Below are 18,634 nucleotides of genomic sequence, written 5' to 3'. Positions count from 1 at the left end.
ATTGTTTGTGTCTGTAGGCAGGTTCAAGACACGTTTTTTTGTTGAGTTGGGTGAGAGTGGTGGAGACGAGGGATATCTGAGTTCAAGCCTACATATTCCTTTTTATATTCACAGAGCCAGGGTTTACAATCTCTGACCTCCTTGCAGAGGGGGGCGAGTATCAACTCTACCAACTGACAAAGTTCTACAGAGAGAGACTCAAACAAGCAATTGAAGAAAAGGTTGAAAGACTCGGTTGGATGTTGACGAAGGAGGGACATTTCAGTAGAGAAGAAAATGAGGTGAGTGTAGCTTGTGTATTGTCACAGAACTGCTGGGAATAGTGACCAAAATTAATCTCCTTCACCTTCTTGGAGTTCTACATGGAATTGGAGCCTTTGATCTCTGACTTGTCTCCAGCAGATCTGGTTTCAGCTGTTAAGGTGGGGAGCACTGGGAACTACAGGTTCAGTGTCACCTTTACCTCTCACACCTGCTGTATTTATCAGTCTGATATAAGAGCAGTGGCTGCATATCTGGACTTTGAACATGGACATCCAGTCTAAACTAATGTCAAATCTTGTCTGAACTGTCGAGCAGATTCACCTCATCTCATTAATCCAGGATGAGTATGAAACAGTCAGATTGTAAATTGAGCCAACCAGCTTCACTGCAGTACTTGACGGAGGGTCTTGACAGCTGGTCTTGGCTCCGTGAGTTCCCAAACAATGTGTGGCAGACTTGGCATAGTCATAGAAAGGTACAGCACAGAAGCAGGCCATTTGGCCCATCTATTCTATACCGGACTACGTAAACTACCTACTCCCATTGACCTTCACCGGGCCATGGCGATCTGTACCCTTAACATTCATGGATCTAACCGCATGTAACCGCTTGTACTGCTTGCGCTGCTAGATAGTTTCACACTCTTATCACCCTCTGAATTAACAAGTTTCACCTTTGTACCCCCTGAACTTTTCACCTTTCACCCTTTACTGATAACCTCTTGTTGTAGCACCTCTTCACCTCAGTACAAAATGTTGCTTGCATTTATCCTGTCTATACCCCATGTAATTGTGTACACTTCTATCAAATCTGCCCTCAGTCTTCCACGTTCCAATGAATAAAGTCCTAACCCCTTTACTCTTTTCTTATAACTTAGGTTTTCCAGTCCTGACAACATCCTTGTCAAGTCAAGTCAAGTCAAATTTACTCAAAAAGCACATTTAAAAACAACCCATGTTGACCAAAGTGCTGTACAAACCATAACAGGTAGCTAAAATTACAAATACAAGAAACACAGATATAAACAACAAGACACTCAGCTTACAGGCACAAAATAAACAATACACGAGCCTAGGCACAAGCCAAAAATCAGCCACATCAGGAAGATTCAACCGCTCGTGAATAAAGGTAAGTTTTGAGCCTGGACTTAAAAGAGTCAATGGAGGGGGCAGATCTGATATGGAGGGGAATGCTGTTCCACAGTCTAGGGGCTACAACAGCAAAGGCGCAGACAGCTCTGAACTTAAATTTAGATCGTGCGACAGCCAGGAGCCCCAAGTCAGCCGACCAAATGACCTGGAAGTAGAATAAGGGGTTAGAAGGTCTGCGTAATAAGTATTCTTTCAAACTTATTTCCATCTGTCCTGTAGGTAGGTGAGCAGAACTGCACATAATATCCAAATTAGTTATGGAAAACCTTTCCAATTCCCTACTGGTAACTGTTCTAGGAGATCAATCATTCAAACCCAGGACATCATTGCTCTTATTTCTCAGAGTAATGTCCTAAGCCCATCCATCTTCAGTTGCATCCTCGATTACCTTAATTCCATCATAGGTGTATGTTGCTTGAAGACTATTCAATGCTTACTTCATAATTCCTCAGTTAATCAGGAAGCCCATGTCTGCATTTAGGAAGTGATTATCATTTTACAGCATGAGTGCCAGGCAGTAACCATCTCCATCATAAGATGGCCGCACTGACATTCCTTAATGTTCTGTTGTCTTTACACATCATAAGACCATAAGGCATCGAAGCACAAATGGACCATTGGGCCCATCGATACTGCTCCACCATTACATCATAGGTGATTTCTTTATCCCTCTCAACCCCATTCTCCTGCCTTCTCCCAGTGTACTTTGCTGACCTGACTAATCAAGAAGGTACCAACCTCTGTTTTAAATATACCCAATGGCCTGGTCTCCGCAGCTGTCAGTGCCAATGAATTCTATAGATTCACTACGCTTCGGCTAAAGAATCTCCTCATCTCTGTTCTAAATGGACGTCCCTCTATTCTGAGGCTATTCCGTCTGGTTGTAGACTCCCCCACTTTGAAACATCATCTCTCCCACTTTGAAACATAATCCTCTCGATGCCTTTGACATTCCACAGGTTACAATTAGATTCCCCCTCATCCTTCCACACTCCAGCCAGTACAGACGCATCCAGGAATTATTCTCGTCAAAATCTGGTTTAAGATCACTGATTCTGTTAGTTTTGATTCCACTCTGGACTTTCCACAAAGCCATGACATATTTTCTCTGATCAGGGTCTAAAACCATTCACAATATGCGGTCTAGCCAGTCCTTGTTCTTATATTCTAATCCTCTCGAAATGAATGCTAACATTGTTTTTGCCTTTCCTAACACCGACTCAACCTGCATGGAATCCTACACTAGTTCTCCTGACACTCTTTACAACTTTTGTTTCTAAATTTTCTCCCAGATTCAAAAATAGTCTACATCATCTCCGCGTCCTCTCAATGCCTTTGGATATTCCACAGGTTACAATTAGGTTCCCCCTCATCCATACACCTGCCATAGAACCATAGAACATTACAGCTCAGAAGCAGGCCTTTTAGCCCTTCTTGGCTGTTCCGAACCATTTTTCTGCCTAGTCCCATTGACCTGCACCTGGGCCATATCCCTCCCCACCCCTCTCATTCATATACTTGTCCAAGTTTTTCTTAAATGTCAAAAGTGAGCCCACATTCACCACTTCATCTGGCAGATCATTCCACACTCGCACCACTCTCTGCGTGAAGAAGCCCCCCCCCCCAATGTTCCCTTTAAACTGTTCCCCCTTCACCCTTAACCCATGACCTCTGTTTTTTTCCTCCTCTGGCCTCAGTGGAAAAAGCCTGCTTGCATTCACCTTATCTATACCCATCATAATTTAATACACCTCTATCAAATCACCCCTCATTCTCTTACGCTGCAGGGAATAAAGTCCTAACCTATTCAACCTTTCTCTGTAACTCAGTTTCTCAAGTCCCAGCAACATCCTTGTAAACCTTCTGTGCACTCTTTCAACCTTATTAATATCCTTCCTGTAATTAGGTGACCAAAACTGCGCACAATACTCCAAATTCGGTCTCACCAATGTCTTATACAAACTCACCATTACATTCTAACTCTTATACTCAAAACTTTGATTTAGAAAGGCCAATGTACCAAAAACTCTCTTTACAACCCTATCTACTTGTGACGCCACTTTTAGGGAATTATGTATCTGTACTCCCAGATCCCTCTTGTTCTATTGTACTCCTCAGTGTCCTACCATTTACCTTGTATGTTCTACCTTGGTTTGAGCTTCCGAAGTGCAATACCTCACACTTGTCTGCATTAAACTCCATCTGCCATTTTTCTGCCCATTCCTCCAACTGGTCGAAATCCCTCTGCAAGCTTTGAAAACCTTCCTCACTGTCCACTACACCTCCAATCATTGTGTCATCAACAAATTTGCTGATCCAATTTGCCACATTATCATCCAGATCATTGATATAGATGATCCAATGGACCCAGCGCTGATCCCTGTGGCACACCACTAGTCACAGGCCTCCACTCAGAGTAGCAATCCTCCACTACCACTCTCTGGCTTCTTCCATTGAGCCAATGTCTAATCCAATTTACTACCTCTCCATGTATACCTAGCAACTGAATCTTCCTAACTAACCTCCCATGCGGAACCTTGTCAAAGGCCTTACTGAAGTCCATGTAGACAACATCCACTGCCTTCCCTTCATCCAGTTTCCCGGTAACTTCCTCGAAAAACCCTAATAGGTTGGTCAAACATGATCTCCATGCAAAAAGCCATGCTGACTTTTTCTAGTAAGTCCCTGTCTATCCAAATACTTGTAGATCCTATCTCTTAGTATTCCTTCCAAGAATTTAACTACTACCGATGTCAAACTTACCAGCCTATAACTTCCAGGTTTTCTTTTTGAGCCTTTTTTAAACAACGGAACTACATGAGCTATCCTCCAATCCTCCGAAACCTGACCCTTGGATATCGACATTTTAAATATTTCTGCCAGGGCCCCTGCAATTTCAACACCGGTCTCCTTCAAGTTCCGAGGGAATACCCTGTCAGATCCTGGGGATTTGTCTACTCTGATTTGCCTCAAGACAGCAAGCATCTCCTCCTCTTTAATCTGTATAAGTTCCATAACCTCCCTACTTGTTTGCCTTGTTTCAGTAGACTCCATTCCAGTTTCCTTCGTAAATACAGATGCAAAAAACCCATTTAATATCTCTCCCATTTCTTTTGGTTCCATACATAGCCGACCACTCTGATCTTCAAGAGGACCAATTTTATCCCTTACTATCATTTTGCTCTTCACATACCTGTAGAAGCTCTTAGGATTATCCTTCACCCTGACTGCTAAAACAACGTCATGTCTTCTTTTAGCCCTCCTGATTTCTTTCTTAAGTATTTTCCTACTCTTTTTATACTCCGCGAGCATCTTATTTCCTCCCTGTTGCCTATACTTGTTATACATCTCTCGCTTCTTCTTTATCAGAGTTCCAATATCCCTCGAGAACCAAGGTTCCTTAGTCTTATTTATTTTGCCTTTAACCCTGACAGGAACATACAAACACTGCACTCTCAAAATATCTCATTTGAAGGCCTCCCACTTACCAATTACATCCTTGCCAGAGAACAACCTATCCCAATCTACGCTTTTTAGATCCTTTCTCATTTCTTCAAATTTGGCCTTTTTTTCCAGTTTGGAACTTCAACCCGAGAACCAGATCTATCTTTATCCAAGATCAAATTGAAACTAATGTCATTATAATCCCTGGAACCAAAGTGTTCCCCTACACACACTTCCATTACCTGCCCTAACTCATTTCCTAATAAGAGATCTAATATTGCATCTCCCCAGTTTGTACATCTATATATAGATTTAGAAAACTTTCCTGAACACATTTCACAAACTCTAATCCATCTAGACCTGATGGTAGTCCCGATCAATGTGTGGAAAATTAAAATCCCCTACAATCACAACTTTCTGTCTCCTGCAGTTGTCTGTTATCTCTCTGCAGATTTGCTCCTCTGATTCTCGCTGACTATTGGGTGGTCTATAATACAACCCTATTAATGTGGTCATAATGTGGTTAATATGTTTCTCATATTAATGAGAAACTTTTCTGTTTCTCAGCTCCACCCATATGGTCTCAGTAGACAAGCCCTCTAATCTTTTCTGCCGAAGCACTGCTGTAATATTTTCCCTGACTAGCAAAGCCACCCCTCCACCCTTCATCCCTCTGCCTTTATCACGTCTGAAACATCGGAACCCTGGAACATTGAGCTGCCAGTCCTGCCCCTCTTGTAGCCAAGTTTCAGTAATGGCTATGATGTCATAATTCCATGTGTCAATCCAAGCCCTCAACTCTTCTGCCTTTCCCATCCTTCTACGCTCCAGCCGGTACAGGCGCATCCGGCACTCATTCTCAGCAAAATCGTTTCTGCCAAAGTGTATGGCCATGTACCTCCCTATACTACATTCCAATTGTCACTGATTTGTCCATTTTGTCATCAGTCTATGTCCTCTAGCGAAATCCCTGCTTTCTCAACACCTCCTGTCCTTCCCCATATCTTCGTAACGCGTGCAATCTTAGTCAGAAAGCCTTCAAATCATTAACATAAAGGAAAAAGAAACTGTCCCAAAACCAGACACTGCAGAACACTTTTGGTCACTAACATCCAACATGAAAAAGCCCTAATTGTTCCCAGCTCTGTCAGGCAAGATTCCCTTCCATGGATTTTGGTCTTTTTTAATATGTGCGTCCAAATTCCCCAAAATCTAATCCTCCATTCTCGACTGATGACATCTTCCCAAACGCTGATCAAACTAACTGGCCTCCCATTTTAAATGGTCGATCCTCCGAAACCATTCCAAAATCTAGTGATTCTTGAGTGATCATTACTAATGTCTCCACAATCTCTTCAGCCTCCTCTTTCAGAAGCAATCGGGTGCGCTTGATCTGGACTTCTCTATCTTCAGTACTTCAGTTTCCTGAGCGCCTTCTCCTTAATAATTGCAAATACACTCATATCTGCCACCTGACATTCTCAAATAGTAAACACAAAGTACACTGCAGATGCTGTGGTCAAATCAACACATACAAACAAGCAGGATGAACTCAGCAGGTCGGGCAGCATCAGTTGAAATGAGCAGTCAATGATTCTTTAGTCCTGACGAAAGGTCTCTGCCCGAAACCTTTACTGCTCATCTCAACTGATGCTGCCCGACCTGCTGAGTTCATCCAGCTTGTTTGTACGTGTTGACATTCTCAAATATCTGGCACGTTCTAATGTTTTTACAGTGAAGACTGACGCAAAATACCGACTAATACCTTCCGTCATTTCCTTGTCCCCTGACATTACCTCTCCACTGTCATATTCCAGCGGCCCAAAATCCACTTTCCTCTCTTTCACTCTTCAAATATCAGACGGACCTTTTGGTAAGCTTTATTACATTATTCGCTAGCCTACCTTCATATTTCATATTTTAAGTACTTAGGCTTTTTTAATTGCCTTGGTTTGTAAAAGCATCCCAGTCCTCCAGCGTTCTACTATATTTTGTAATATTCTGTACCCTCTCCCTTGCTTTTGTGCTCCTCATCAGCCACAGTTGATCGCCCTCCCTTTAGAATAATTCTGCATCTTCGTGATCATTTGTCCTGCACCTTTTAAATTGCTCCGAGAAACATCAGCCATTCCTGCTCTGCCATTGTCGCTGTTAGTGTCATCTTTGAATTTATTGTTCCCCAGCTCCTCTCTCATGCCTCTGTAATTCCTCTATCCAACTGCCATACTGATACATCTAACTTTACATTCTCCCTCTCAAACTGCACTGTGAGTTCTGCTATTTGATGATCACTGCCTCTTAAGGGTTTATTTACCTTAAGCTCCCTAATCAAATCTGGCACAATACGCAACACCAAATCCAGATCCGCCTTTCCTATAGTGGGGTCAACCATAGGCTTCTCTCAAAAGCCATCGCATAGGCATTCTATAAAGTCCCTCACTTGGGAATTCAGCACCGACATGATTTCCCAAATCTACCTGCATATTGACTATGTGGCTATTTTCACATTCACCTTTTTGCATGCCTCTTCCCTCTCCTGTTGTAATTTGTAGGTCACATCCTGGCTACTGTTAACAGGCCTGTATCATCAGGGTCATTTTACTTATGCAGTTTCTTAACATCTACATCGTCCAATCCGATATCACCTCTTTCTCAGGACTTTTCATTTTTAATGACAGCATCTTTGACCCAACACTTTCACCTACCTGCGTATCCTTTCGATTCAATATTTATCCTTGGATGTAAGCACCCAACTACAAACTTCGTTCAGCCATGATTCAGTGATGCCCGCCATCCATTTTTTGCTCTCCCACTCTCCCCTTCTTCCATTCTTGTTGTCGCATCTTTTTGGTGTAATGTTGCACATTGATGGACAAGGAAATTAGTCACATTGCATCTACTGCAGGGTGTCAGTAAATCCTTATTCTTGCACACTATTGATTTAGAATTTCCTTCAGTTACTGTTTCTCTGTTAATGACTGAACCCAGGGAGGATGAGGCAGCAGCCCAGTGATTGCATCTGTTCTGAAGCTACTGGGACCATGAACAGATATTTTCCTCCACATTCTCCATGTCTGTCTGTCTGCTCCACAATAAATTCATTGTTTTCCTTTTATAGAAAGTCACCGAACTGACAGAGAAGGGAAATCGGGCAGAGAGTTCCAAACTCTTCCTCAGTTTGGTGATGGGCAAAGGCTCCCGGGCCCGGAGGGCGATGTGGGAATCCTTTGTGACATGGAGAACTGAGTTACCGAAGTTGGACAGAATACTAAGGGAAATACAGGAACTCGGTACGTTAAAAACACGCACTGAACACAAAGACACATCGAAATAAACGTTTTAGTTAGTTTAATTATTTTAGCTCTGTTTCCATGGATTTTTTAATATATTTAAACAGGTCCCGATCCACAGGAATACATGAACGTCGCCCAAGGGTTATCTGAGCTACCCACGCAGCTGATAGGTGAGTGATGAAATGCACAGTTCAAACCACATCTCAGGTGTTAAACAGTGACTTGGCAAAACCTGGGAATCAAAATTCAACAATAATCATTCGTTGATCTTTGGATTAAGCTTACAATTTAGAGAATCTCTCTTTGCAGCCTGAATATTCTATATTGTATTTTTATGTTAATCCAGCTGTTGGTTCTGTTGAAGCCTTCACTGCAGGTCCTCATGCTCTGGGAATCCCCACACACCCTAGGCAGTCTCCTTAAAGCACACGATATTGGGGGTATGGGATTGATGTGGATAGAGAAGTGGTTGGCAGACAGGAAGCAAAGGGTGGGAATAAACGGGACCTTTTCAGAATGGCAGGCTGTGACTTGTGGGGTACTGCAAGGCTCAATGCTGGGACCCCAGTTGTTTACAATATATATTAATGATTTAGACGAGGGAATTAAATGCAGCATCTCCAAGTTTGCGGATGACACGAACCTGGGCGGCGGTGTTAGCTGTGTGGAGGATGCTAAGAGGATGCAGGGTGACTTGGATAGGTTAGATAAGCGGGCAAATTCATGGCAGATGCAATTTAATGTGGATAAATGTGAGGTTATCCACTTTGGTTGCAAGAACAGGAAAATAGATTATTATCTGAATGGTAGCCGATTAGGAAAAGGGGAGGTGCAATGAGACCTGGGTGTCATTGTACAACAGTCATTGAAGGTGGGCATGCAGGTACAGCAGGCGGTGAAAAAGGTAAATGGTATGCTGGCATTCACAGCAAAAGGATTTGAGTACAGGAGCAGGGAGGTTCTACTGCAGTTGTACAAGGCCTTGGTGAGACTGCACCTAGTGTATTGTGTGCCGTTTTGGTTCCCTAATCTGAGGAAAGATATTCTTGCCATAGAGGGAGTACAAAGAAGGTTCACCAGATTGATTCCTGGGATGGCAGGACTTTCATATGAAGAAAGACTGGATCGACTAGGCTTATACTCACATGAATTTAGAAGATTGAGGGGAGATCTTATTGAAACGTATAAAATTCTAAAGGGATTGGACAGGCTAGATGCAGGAAGATTGTTTCCGATGTTGGGGGAGTCCAGAACGAGGGGTCACAGTTTAAGGATAAAGGGGAAGCCTTTTAGGACCGAGATGAGGAAAAACTTCTTCACACAGACAGTGGTGAATCTGTGGAATTCTCTGCCACAGGAAACAGTTGAGGCCGGTTCATTGGCTATATTAAGAGGAAGTTAGATATGGCCCTTGTGGCTAAAGGGATCCGGGGGTGGGGGGGGGGTTATGGAGAGAAAGCAGGTACAGGGTTCTGAGTTGGATGATCAGCCACGATCATACTGAGTGGTGGTGCAGGCTCGAAGGGCCGAATGGCCTACTCATGCACCTATTTTCTATGTTTCTATGTACAACATCAGTTTTCAGCGGTCCGATATCGACCCTCTCCCTTTTTTTAACTCTTTATATATCTGGGAAAGAAAAAAAAACTACTTTGGTATCCTTTCTTATATTATTGACCATATCCTTGCATTTCCTGCCTATTCATGTATAACTAGGAACATCTGTAACATAATTGCCTCCGACAGGACCCAGGCAGTAACTTGCAGGCACCCACAGCTCTGTCAACAAAAACTAGCCACAATTGCTGTAAATTTACCCCATCTGACCTTAACCAAATGCCCTCTGGTATTAGACACCAGCCTTATGTAAAAAAGAAACAAATAAAAGATGAGGGTGTCGACAAAAACTTTTATCTCGCAAACTTGTACACGTCTGTCAGATCTCCATTCCGCCACCAGAGTAAACAAACCAAGTTTAACAAACCTCTACTTGTAGCACATGTCACCAAATCCAGGCAACATCCTGATGAACCTGTTCTGTACCCTCTCCAATCCTTGCAAGAGCTGAACAATCAGAAGTGAATACAATACTCCAGATGCTCCCTAAAACCATAAGATCCAGGAGCAGAATTAATCCATTCGGCGCAGTGAATTTGCTCTGCAATTCCTCTCTACCCCATTACCACAGTAAACATTGACAGTCTTCCGAATCAGGAACATATCGACCTGTATTTTAAATATACCCAATGACTTGTCTTCCTCAGCTGTCTATGACAATAATTTCACAGAGTCACCACCCGCCAGTGAAAGAAATGTCTCCCAGTGTGGGACCCTGGCAGCCAGGACAATTCGCACAGTTCCCAAGTATGTTCATTTTCTGTATGAGCCTCCCATGTGGGATCTTGTCAAACACGCAACTAAAATCCAAGTAGACAATATCCATGTGTAACTTCATCCATCACCTTTGTCCCCTCCTGGAAGAACTCAATCAGGTTAGCAAGATGCTACTTCCCCCGCCCAAAGCCTTGCTGCTGAAACCTAACCCCCCACAAACATTCTCTCTGTCATACTCCCATGGGGCAGAAGATATAAAAGGCTGAAGGTATGTACCACCAGCCTCAAGGACAGCTTTAATTCTGCATTTATAAGACTATTGAATGTTCATCTACTATGCTATTATCTCCCAATAGCGTCTGAATCAAATAGCCTCTGTTAACCAAGTCCAGCTCCTGGCCTTCGTGTGTGGCTTAGCTACTAAGCCCGGTGGAAGAGTTTCATCCGAGAGCAGACAGGGCAAAGGCAGGTTACTGGGACTTACAACTATCTGCTTAGGGCAGATGGGTTTTGTCAGACACGATTGGCAGCTCCTCCAGGGGAAGAAAAACTCTGATCTCAATCCTCCGCTGCCTTGCCACTCTAACACTTCATGGGAGTAAACCCACAGGGAAAAACCTGGAGCTGGAACTCCTAAGGCAGTCTTATGTTGTGTTCAATGCAAACTGGCTGCTCCTGCGATGCTTCTGGTTCCAAGCTATATCTGTCTTTGCCGTTCCTTTGTGTTCATCAGATATATGGAGAGAGGAGCGTGCTACATGGGCAACTGCTTGCTCTCCATATAGCAGTGTCCTGTCTTGTGTTTTTAGTCAGCTGGGACGTAACATCCATGGTCGACCCTGACAGGCAGAGGTCTCATAATACAGCGCCCCACACCCCACTGCCAGACTGATCAGGAGCGGTTGCCGAGACATCACCACCCTCTCCCAGAAACACGGCGAACGTCACTGTCATGCTTGTGGTCTCTTCCATTCACAGAGACTCCATCTGTCCACCGCTCCTCCAACTTTGAAACCAAAAGCAAACAATTTTTTAATTGTCTTTCCAATGAGCTGTCGATCCGAAACCTCAAAGTCATTCTCTCCACAGATTCTGCCCGACCTCAGTATTTGACACATATTCTGCTCCTGTTTTAATGCAAGAGCAGTGGACACCTGTGACTCCCCAGTGTGCAGCTTTGCCAAAATGCACAGTGTCCTGCTTTCCGTATTTCCACAGCAGATTAACATTAACATCGTCTGTTAATGATGCAAACAATGCTTTAAACATAGTGAAATGTTGTTGTAACAGAAGTGCAGTCAGAAATGGAATAGAATATCAGGGGAATGCTCGCCTTCACAAGCAATTCATACCAAAGTATGAGGATTGGACATTTTCTGAGACATTAATCGCTGTCAGTTCTGGTGTCTGTGAACAGAGTTTTACTTTCTGTCTTAATATGATTGGAAGCATTAAATCCGTTCAAACACTGAATGTTGAATTTGTAAAATTCTTTGTCAGTTGAGCCATTTAACATTTTGACAATGTTCTCTGTTCCCATGGAAGATATTCAACAGAAACATAAGGAGACTCTGCGGGCACAAACTGAAACACTGAGAGTGAACACGATCCGGATGACGGAGAAGGTGAAGGTTTTCCAGCTGGTTGATCGATACGCTGAGCTCACGGTCATTTCTACTGTTCGAGATCGGAGACTGGTGGAACATGAGCTGCTGGCAAGAGGCAAAGAGCACGACGAGTGGAGACAGAAACACCTTCGCGGAGAGTTAGAAAAAATCCAGACTGATCAGTTATTCCAGAGCAGCTTTTCCCGAAGTAAGTCCAAATCTGGGAATTCAGCAGCAGTGGCCGGAGTCGCAGGGATCGGGAAAACAACAATGGTTCAAAAGATTGTTTATGACTGGGCCACGGGGAGAATATACCAACAATTCCAGTTTGTCTTCAGTTTCAAATTCCGGGATTTAAACTCCATTAACTGCAGAATAAACCTGATGGAACTGGTTCTGGATCAGTATCCTTACTTTAGGAATTTACTGAGAGAGGTCTGGAAGAACCCAGAGGGATTACTGTTTATATTTGATGGTTTGGATGAATTCAAGCACAAAATTGATTTTGCTGACAGTCAGAGAGATACAGAACCCAAGCACCAGTGCCCAGATCCCGAGTGGTGGTGTGAAGTGTCTGACATTGTGTACAGTTTAATCCAGGGCAAGCTGCTCCCAGGGTGTTCAGTGCTGGTGACCACCCGCCCCACTGCTTTATATTTATTGGAAAAGGCAGAGATCAGTATCTGGGCCGAAATCCTGGGATTTGTTGATGAGGAACGGAAGGAATATTTCATCAGACATTTTGAAGATCAGACGGTGGCGGAAGCTGTTTTCAAACATGTGAAGGAGAATGAGATCCTGTACACCATGAGCTACAACCCCTCCTACTGCTGGATCCTCGCTCTGGCACTGGGCCCCTTCTTCACACAAAGAGTCAGGGACCTGCAGCGAATTCCCAAGACCATCACCCAACTGTACTCCTACTATATTTACAACATCCTGAAAAACCATGGCCGTGAAATTGAGAGACCCCGTGACGTGTTACTCAATGTTGGTCTGATGGCCTTCAGAGGAGTATCCCAGAGGAAGATTGTGTTTACAGATGTAGATTTGATCAAGTACAATCTGCAGCCTTCCCAGTTCCTGTCCGGGTTCCTGATGGAGCTTTTGGAGAGAGAGGATGCTGCCTGGAGCGTGGTTTACACATTCTCACACCTCACCATCCAAGAGTTTGTAGCTGCAGTCGCACAATTCCTGACTATACACCCCGGAGGTATCCTGAAATTCCTCACTGAAGCCCACAACACGACAGATGGGCGATTTGAGGTATTTCTCCGTTTTGTTGCTGGTCTCTCCTCCCCAATGACAGCTCGGGGCCTGGAGGAGTTTCTGGGTCCATTTCCTCATCAGACAACCTGCCAGGTGATTGACTGGGTGAAGGAGGAGGTTAAACGCCAGAGTGGAAACACATGGAGTGAAGAAGGTAAAAGCAGCCTCCTGAACACATTGCACTACCTGTTTGAGTCTCAGAATCGTGGACTGGCTCAGGCCGCACTGGGATCTGTGGAAACAATTTCATTTAATGGGATGATACTGACACCAATTGACTGCGCAGTCCTGTCTCATGCCATTGGACTCTGTGATACAATAAAACACCTCGACCTGCAGAACTGCCATGTTCAGTGTGAAGGAATCCAGCGGCTGGGACCCGGGCTGCACAAGTGCCAGGAGTTGAGGTAACTTGATTTATCTCTCACTCTGAACTGTGAACCTGTTCCACAGTGTTGCTTCAATGTAAAGGGATTTGGGTCAAACTGTAGTAACGAATTGTGTCAAATTTGTAGTAAATCAGATTGTGAAGTATTGTGACAAATGCCCAGGGGATCAGCCAGTAATTCCCCAAGGACGGGAGGGTTCTGTGGTTCCTTGTGAAGGGATGTTGGGGAATTCATCAGATCAGTGAACAACGACCATTGGTTTAATGGTAGTAAATCACAGGAATGGCCGTGTTTCCTGCTGCCTGTGACACGCCCATTGACAATGTTCCTTCTCACTGTTACTGACACCCAGACTGGCACTGACTGCAGCAGGTGAGTCAGAGATTCACACCCCCTTCCCCTTACCGTCAGCAGACTGTCCCAGTGAGAAGGAAAGAAATACCATTGTGAGATTGTCCTCCCCTGCCCTTCCCTGTGTGTGACTATCACCATCAGTCCACCTGTGTGACTGTGCTCACTACCAGATACCCAGAACCCATGGGCGCATCTCCTCTCCCGATTGTGGGCCTCAGTTCAGATCCACCCCTCCCTTGCAATGTATTTCTGGATCATCTCATCTTGTTGGATTATCTTTTGCCATCGGTATACTGCTGTGGAACTTCTCATCCCCATCCCCGTCCTCCTGTGGAACCTCTCATCCCCATTACCCTTCCTCATGAGGGATCTCTCTTCCCCATTCCCTTCCTCCTGCAGATTCTGTCTTCCTATCCCTTTTCCTCAGGTGGGGTCTCTTCCAACATCTCCCATCGACACATTCCCACTCACAAATCTTCCTCACTGTGGGACTTTCTCCCATCCTTCATCCCTGACCCTCCCAACCCTCTCACATCAGGAACACTTTTCTAACCATCGGGGAATGGAATAGAATATGTGGAGTTTACAGTGTCACAACGACAGACTAAATTACTGACATTCGGTGAATACCCTGGAGCTGGTCAGTGAGGGACATTGACAGTGATGGGAACTTCGATCAGTGATTTACTGAAAGGTTTAATGTTTCCTGAAATATCCGAGTGAGAGAAATTCCCTCAGACCCACGGTTTGAATCATTATGTTCATCAATTTGTCTATTTGTGTTTAGACTTGGGGAGAATAAACTGGGAGATTCAGGAGTGAAACTGGTGTCTGCAGCTCTCAGGAACCCAGAGTGTAAAGTACAGAAACTTCAGTAAGTACCAGACTGTGGGAGATTGTGTTTACGGTCACTGGGTGCCTGACACTGAACATTAATGTGATCAGTAATTGTGTTACTGATGAACACGGGGGATTTGTACCATCTCCTGTCTCTCTGTCCTTCACTCTCACTCTCTCTCATCTCCAGGCTGGACAATGTCGGTCTCACAGATTCTGGTGCCGAGGATCTCGTCTCCGCTCTCAGTACAAACCCATCACTGATGGATCTGGACCTGAGTGCTAATAAACTGGGAGATTCAGGAGTGAAACTGGTGTCTGCAGCTCTGAGGAACCCGGCGTGTAAAATACAGAAACTGTGGTAGGTACAAGACTGTGGGAGATTGTGTTTACAGTCACTGGGTGTCTGACACTGAACATTAATGTGATCAGTAATTGTGTTACTGATAAACACTGGGGATTTCTACTGTCTCCTGTCTCTCTGTGTCCTTCACCCTCACTCTCTGTCATATTCAGGCTGAACCATGTCGGTCTCACAGATTCTGGTGTCGAGGATCTTGTCTCCGCTCTCAGTACAAACCCATCACTGATGGTGCTGGACCTTGTATCAAACTCGCTGACAGACCGATCTGTCCCCGCTCTCCGCCGCCTCATACTGACCCTCCCGAGTCTGGAGCGGATTGGGTGAGTGTTTGTGTTCAATGTGATAAAATATCAGCGGATCCGCGGGTTTTCTGGTGATATTTGTCTGTGAGAGTTGTTGAAACATTAACCCCGGTCCCCTGTTACTCACATGTGGTCTGTTTATTTCATCTTTATTCTCCCATCTGTTTCAGGCTGAGGAACAATGTTTTCAGTGAGGCTGGGAATCGTTTCAGTGAGACCGGGTGGAAGGAACTGGAGTCTCTGCAGGAACCCAGCCCCGGAATGATAGTGACCATGTGAATATCTGAATATGTAAACATCCCCGCTCGCGGGATGGGGACATTTTGGCCGTTTTCCCGTATGCCCCTTTAACTGCAACCCTTACCTTTAATAGACGTGCGCCAGGTATAATTCCCAACTATTCTGACCGAACTGGCTCCAGTCTTGCGCTCTGTGACATCAGAAGCGGTCCCTCAGTGACGTATTTCCGCTTCTTGTCCTGCGGCACAGCTTCTGCCCGATGTTCCCGTTCGAGACCCCTCCCACGTGAGTCCTCCACGTAGGACCCTGGGTCATTACACAGACAGGAAGATCCTGGGACCCCGTGACCCGGACAAGGTTGTCCGGGGAGAAAATCTTTTTGCTCCCTTTGCTGAGGACAGTGCATTCGGCAGTCTGGCCGATATAATAATGTTAAATTGACAAATACCTCAAATGGGACAGTAGATCTGCAGCGATCCCGGACGTGGTCCTGAACTGTGATTTTAAAGATTATCGGTTCCCCGATGGAGACCGACTGTGAGATTATTCAATCTGTCACTGCTTTTCGCTGGTCAGTTAATTGTGTGTGACTATGAGTGAATCGGAAGCAGTTTATTTGTTCCCGTACGTCAGCAGCTCACACATTAGGACCATAGAAGATTACAGCAAAGAAACAGGCCTTTTGGCCCTTCTTGGCTGTGCTGAACCATTTTTCTGCCTCGTCCCAATGACCTGCACCTGGGCCATATCCCTCCATACACCTCTCATCCATGTACCTGTCCAAGTTTTTCTTAAATGTCAAAAGTGAGCCCGCATTCACCACTTCATCTGGCAGATCATTCCGCACTCCCACCACTCTCTGCGTGAAGAAACCTCCCTAATGTTCTCTTTAAACTTTCCCTCTTCACCCATAACCCATGACCTGTTTGCTTTTTCTCTCCCCTAGCTTCAGTGGAAAAAGCCTGCTTTCATTCACTCTATCTATACCCATCATAATTTTATACATCTCTATCAAATCACCCCTCATTCTCCTACGCTCCAGGGAATAAAATCCTAACCTATTCAACCTTTCTCTATAACTCAGTTTCTCAAGTCCCGGCAACATCCTTGTAAACCTTTTGTTCACTCTTTCAACCTTATTAATATCCTTCCTGTAAATAGGTGACCAAAACTGCGCACAATACTCTAAATTCAGTCTCACCAATGTCTCATACAACCTCAGCATAACATTCCAACTCTTATACTCAATACTTTGATTTATAAAGGCCAATTTACCAAAAGCTCTCTTTACGACCCTATCTACCTGTGATGCCACTTTTAGGGAATTATGTATCTGTACTCCCAGATCCATCTGTTCTACTGCACTCCTCAGTGTCCTACCATTTACATTGAAATACCTCACACTTGTCCGCATTAAACTCCATCTGCCATTTTTCAGCCCATTCCTCCAACTGGTCCAAATCCCTCATCTAACATTGTTAAATTTACACTTGTCGTGATGAAATCAATAAACCGCTGTTACTTCCTGACTTGGTGTTGAACTTGTCTCATTTGAAGAAAAATAGTGACCTGGGGTTACTGTTGCCCCCGGTGAACTGCAATAATGGGTCTGAGCTCCTCACACTGGTACTGCAGCGTCTCAGCTCCAGGCTGAGGGATGTCAGTCTGATGGTGTCTGATCCCCAAGACCCCTTCACTAACCATTCCCATTCAGGCTGACACACGACTCCCTCACACCCCAAATACCCACACAATCCCGACCCCCACCGTCCTGCAGGATCTCCTTGTTCTCACAGAAAAAAAAGACAAAAGAGATTGGAAGCTCATATACTGATAGTGTTAGTCACAGGCTTAATATCATTCAATAGCGTCCCATCATACAATCCCAGGGACAAACACAGGGTGAAGCTCCCCACACACCATCCCAACACACATTCTGGGACTACGACCCACACTGAAGTTCCCTCTGCTCCGTCCCGTCACACACTCCCGGGGTCAGACACAGCATGGAGCTCCCTCCACAACGTCCCTTCACACACTCCCGGGATGAGACACAATCTCCCTCCACTCCTCCCATCACACACTCCCGGTGTCACACACAGATTGGATCTCCCTCCACACTGTCACATCACACACTCCTGGGGTCCGACACATAGTGAAGCTCCCTCCAAACCATCCCATCACACACTCCCGTGGTCAGACACAGAGTGAACCTCCCTCCACACAGTCCGATTACACATTCCCGGGGTCAGATACGGAGTGAAGCTTCCTCGAAACCATCCGATCACACACTCCCGGGGTCAGACACAGCATGGAAATGTATTGAATGAGCTGGGAGAAATCGAGGAAGAACTGTTGTGTTAAGTTCGTGAGATAAATTGGAGGTGGTTCTAAATGTCTCTTGGACATGTGAGTGAGCGGCTGTTTTAGTGTGGAAGCTTCGTTTGGAGTTTTTCTGCCAGTTTGGACTGGGTTCATTGACGGCTGCGAACAGCGTAGCACCCTGCTGTGGCTGCTGCCAACTCGCCAGGAAGCCTTCTCGCTCAAAAACCGGAGACAAACGCCATTGTTACCCCACTAACATCGGGACAACATCACCCCCCCCCCCCCCTCATCTTCATGATTCTTGTTTGGTGTAGGAGCCGGAGCATCTGTTGAGACATCTTGAACTCTCACGGCCTGGGAGGTCTTCAGGACAGATGGAGCATTTCCTGGCATTGGAATTTCTGGCGCTGAGCCAGCAAGGTACTGTTGAGTACAAACTTTTCTGGCCAGTTATCCAAACC

At 44.9% G+C, this 18,634-nt stretch overlaps 1 protein-coding gene across 5 annotated transcripts in view; it reads left to right on the top strand.

The window, feature by feature from the left end:
- The window catches only part of LOC140723535 (NACHT, LRR and PYD domains-containing protein 3-like), a 488,497-nt gene extending 471,124 nt beyond the window's left edge, over positions 1 to 17,373 (top strand). For 4 of the 5 annotated variants that reach the window (XM_073038107.1, XM_073038103.1, XM_073038104.1 and 1 more), the window contains 8 exons: positions 115 to 281; positions 7,978 to 8,149; positions 8,257 to 8,322; positions 12,032 to 13,769; positions 14,893 to 14,979; positions 15,133 to 15,303; positions 15,459 to 15,626; positions 15,779 to 17,373. In XM_073038107.1, coding sequence (XP_072894208.1) covers positions 115 to 281; positions 7,978 to 8,149; positions 8,257 to 8,322; positions 12,032 to 13,769; positions 14,893 to 14,979; positions 15,133 to 15,303; positions 15,459 to 15,626; positions 15,779 to 15,887 — 2,678 coding nt within the window. In that variant the 3' untranslated portion in view covers positions 15,888 to 17,373. The remainder of the gene's footprint in view (positions 1 to 114; positions 282 to 7,977; positions 8,150 to 8,256; positions 8,323 to 12,031; positions 13,770 to 14,892; positions 14,980 to 15,132; positions 15,304 to 15,458; positions 15,627 to 15,778) is intronic. The other variant, XM_073038108.1, reaches the window with a different exon arrangement.
- Positions 17,374 to 18,634: the final 1,261 nt, after the last annotated feature.

This window comes from Hemitrygon akajei, unplaced genomic scaffold, assembly GCF_048418815.1.
Source record: "Hemitrygon akajei unplaced genomic scaffold, sHemAka1.3 Scf000118, whole genome shotgun sequence".
Taxonomy (NCBI): domain Eukaryota; kingdom Metazoa; phylum Chordata; class Chondrichthyes; order Myliobatiformes; family Dasyatidae; genus Hemitrygon; species Hemitrygon akajei.
This window is presented reverse-complemented; position numbering and strand designations above follow the sequence as displayed.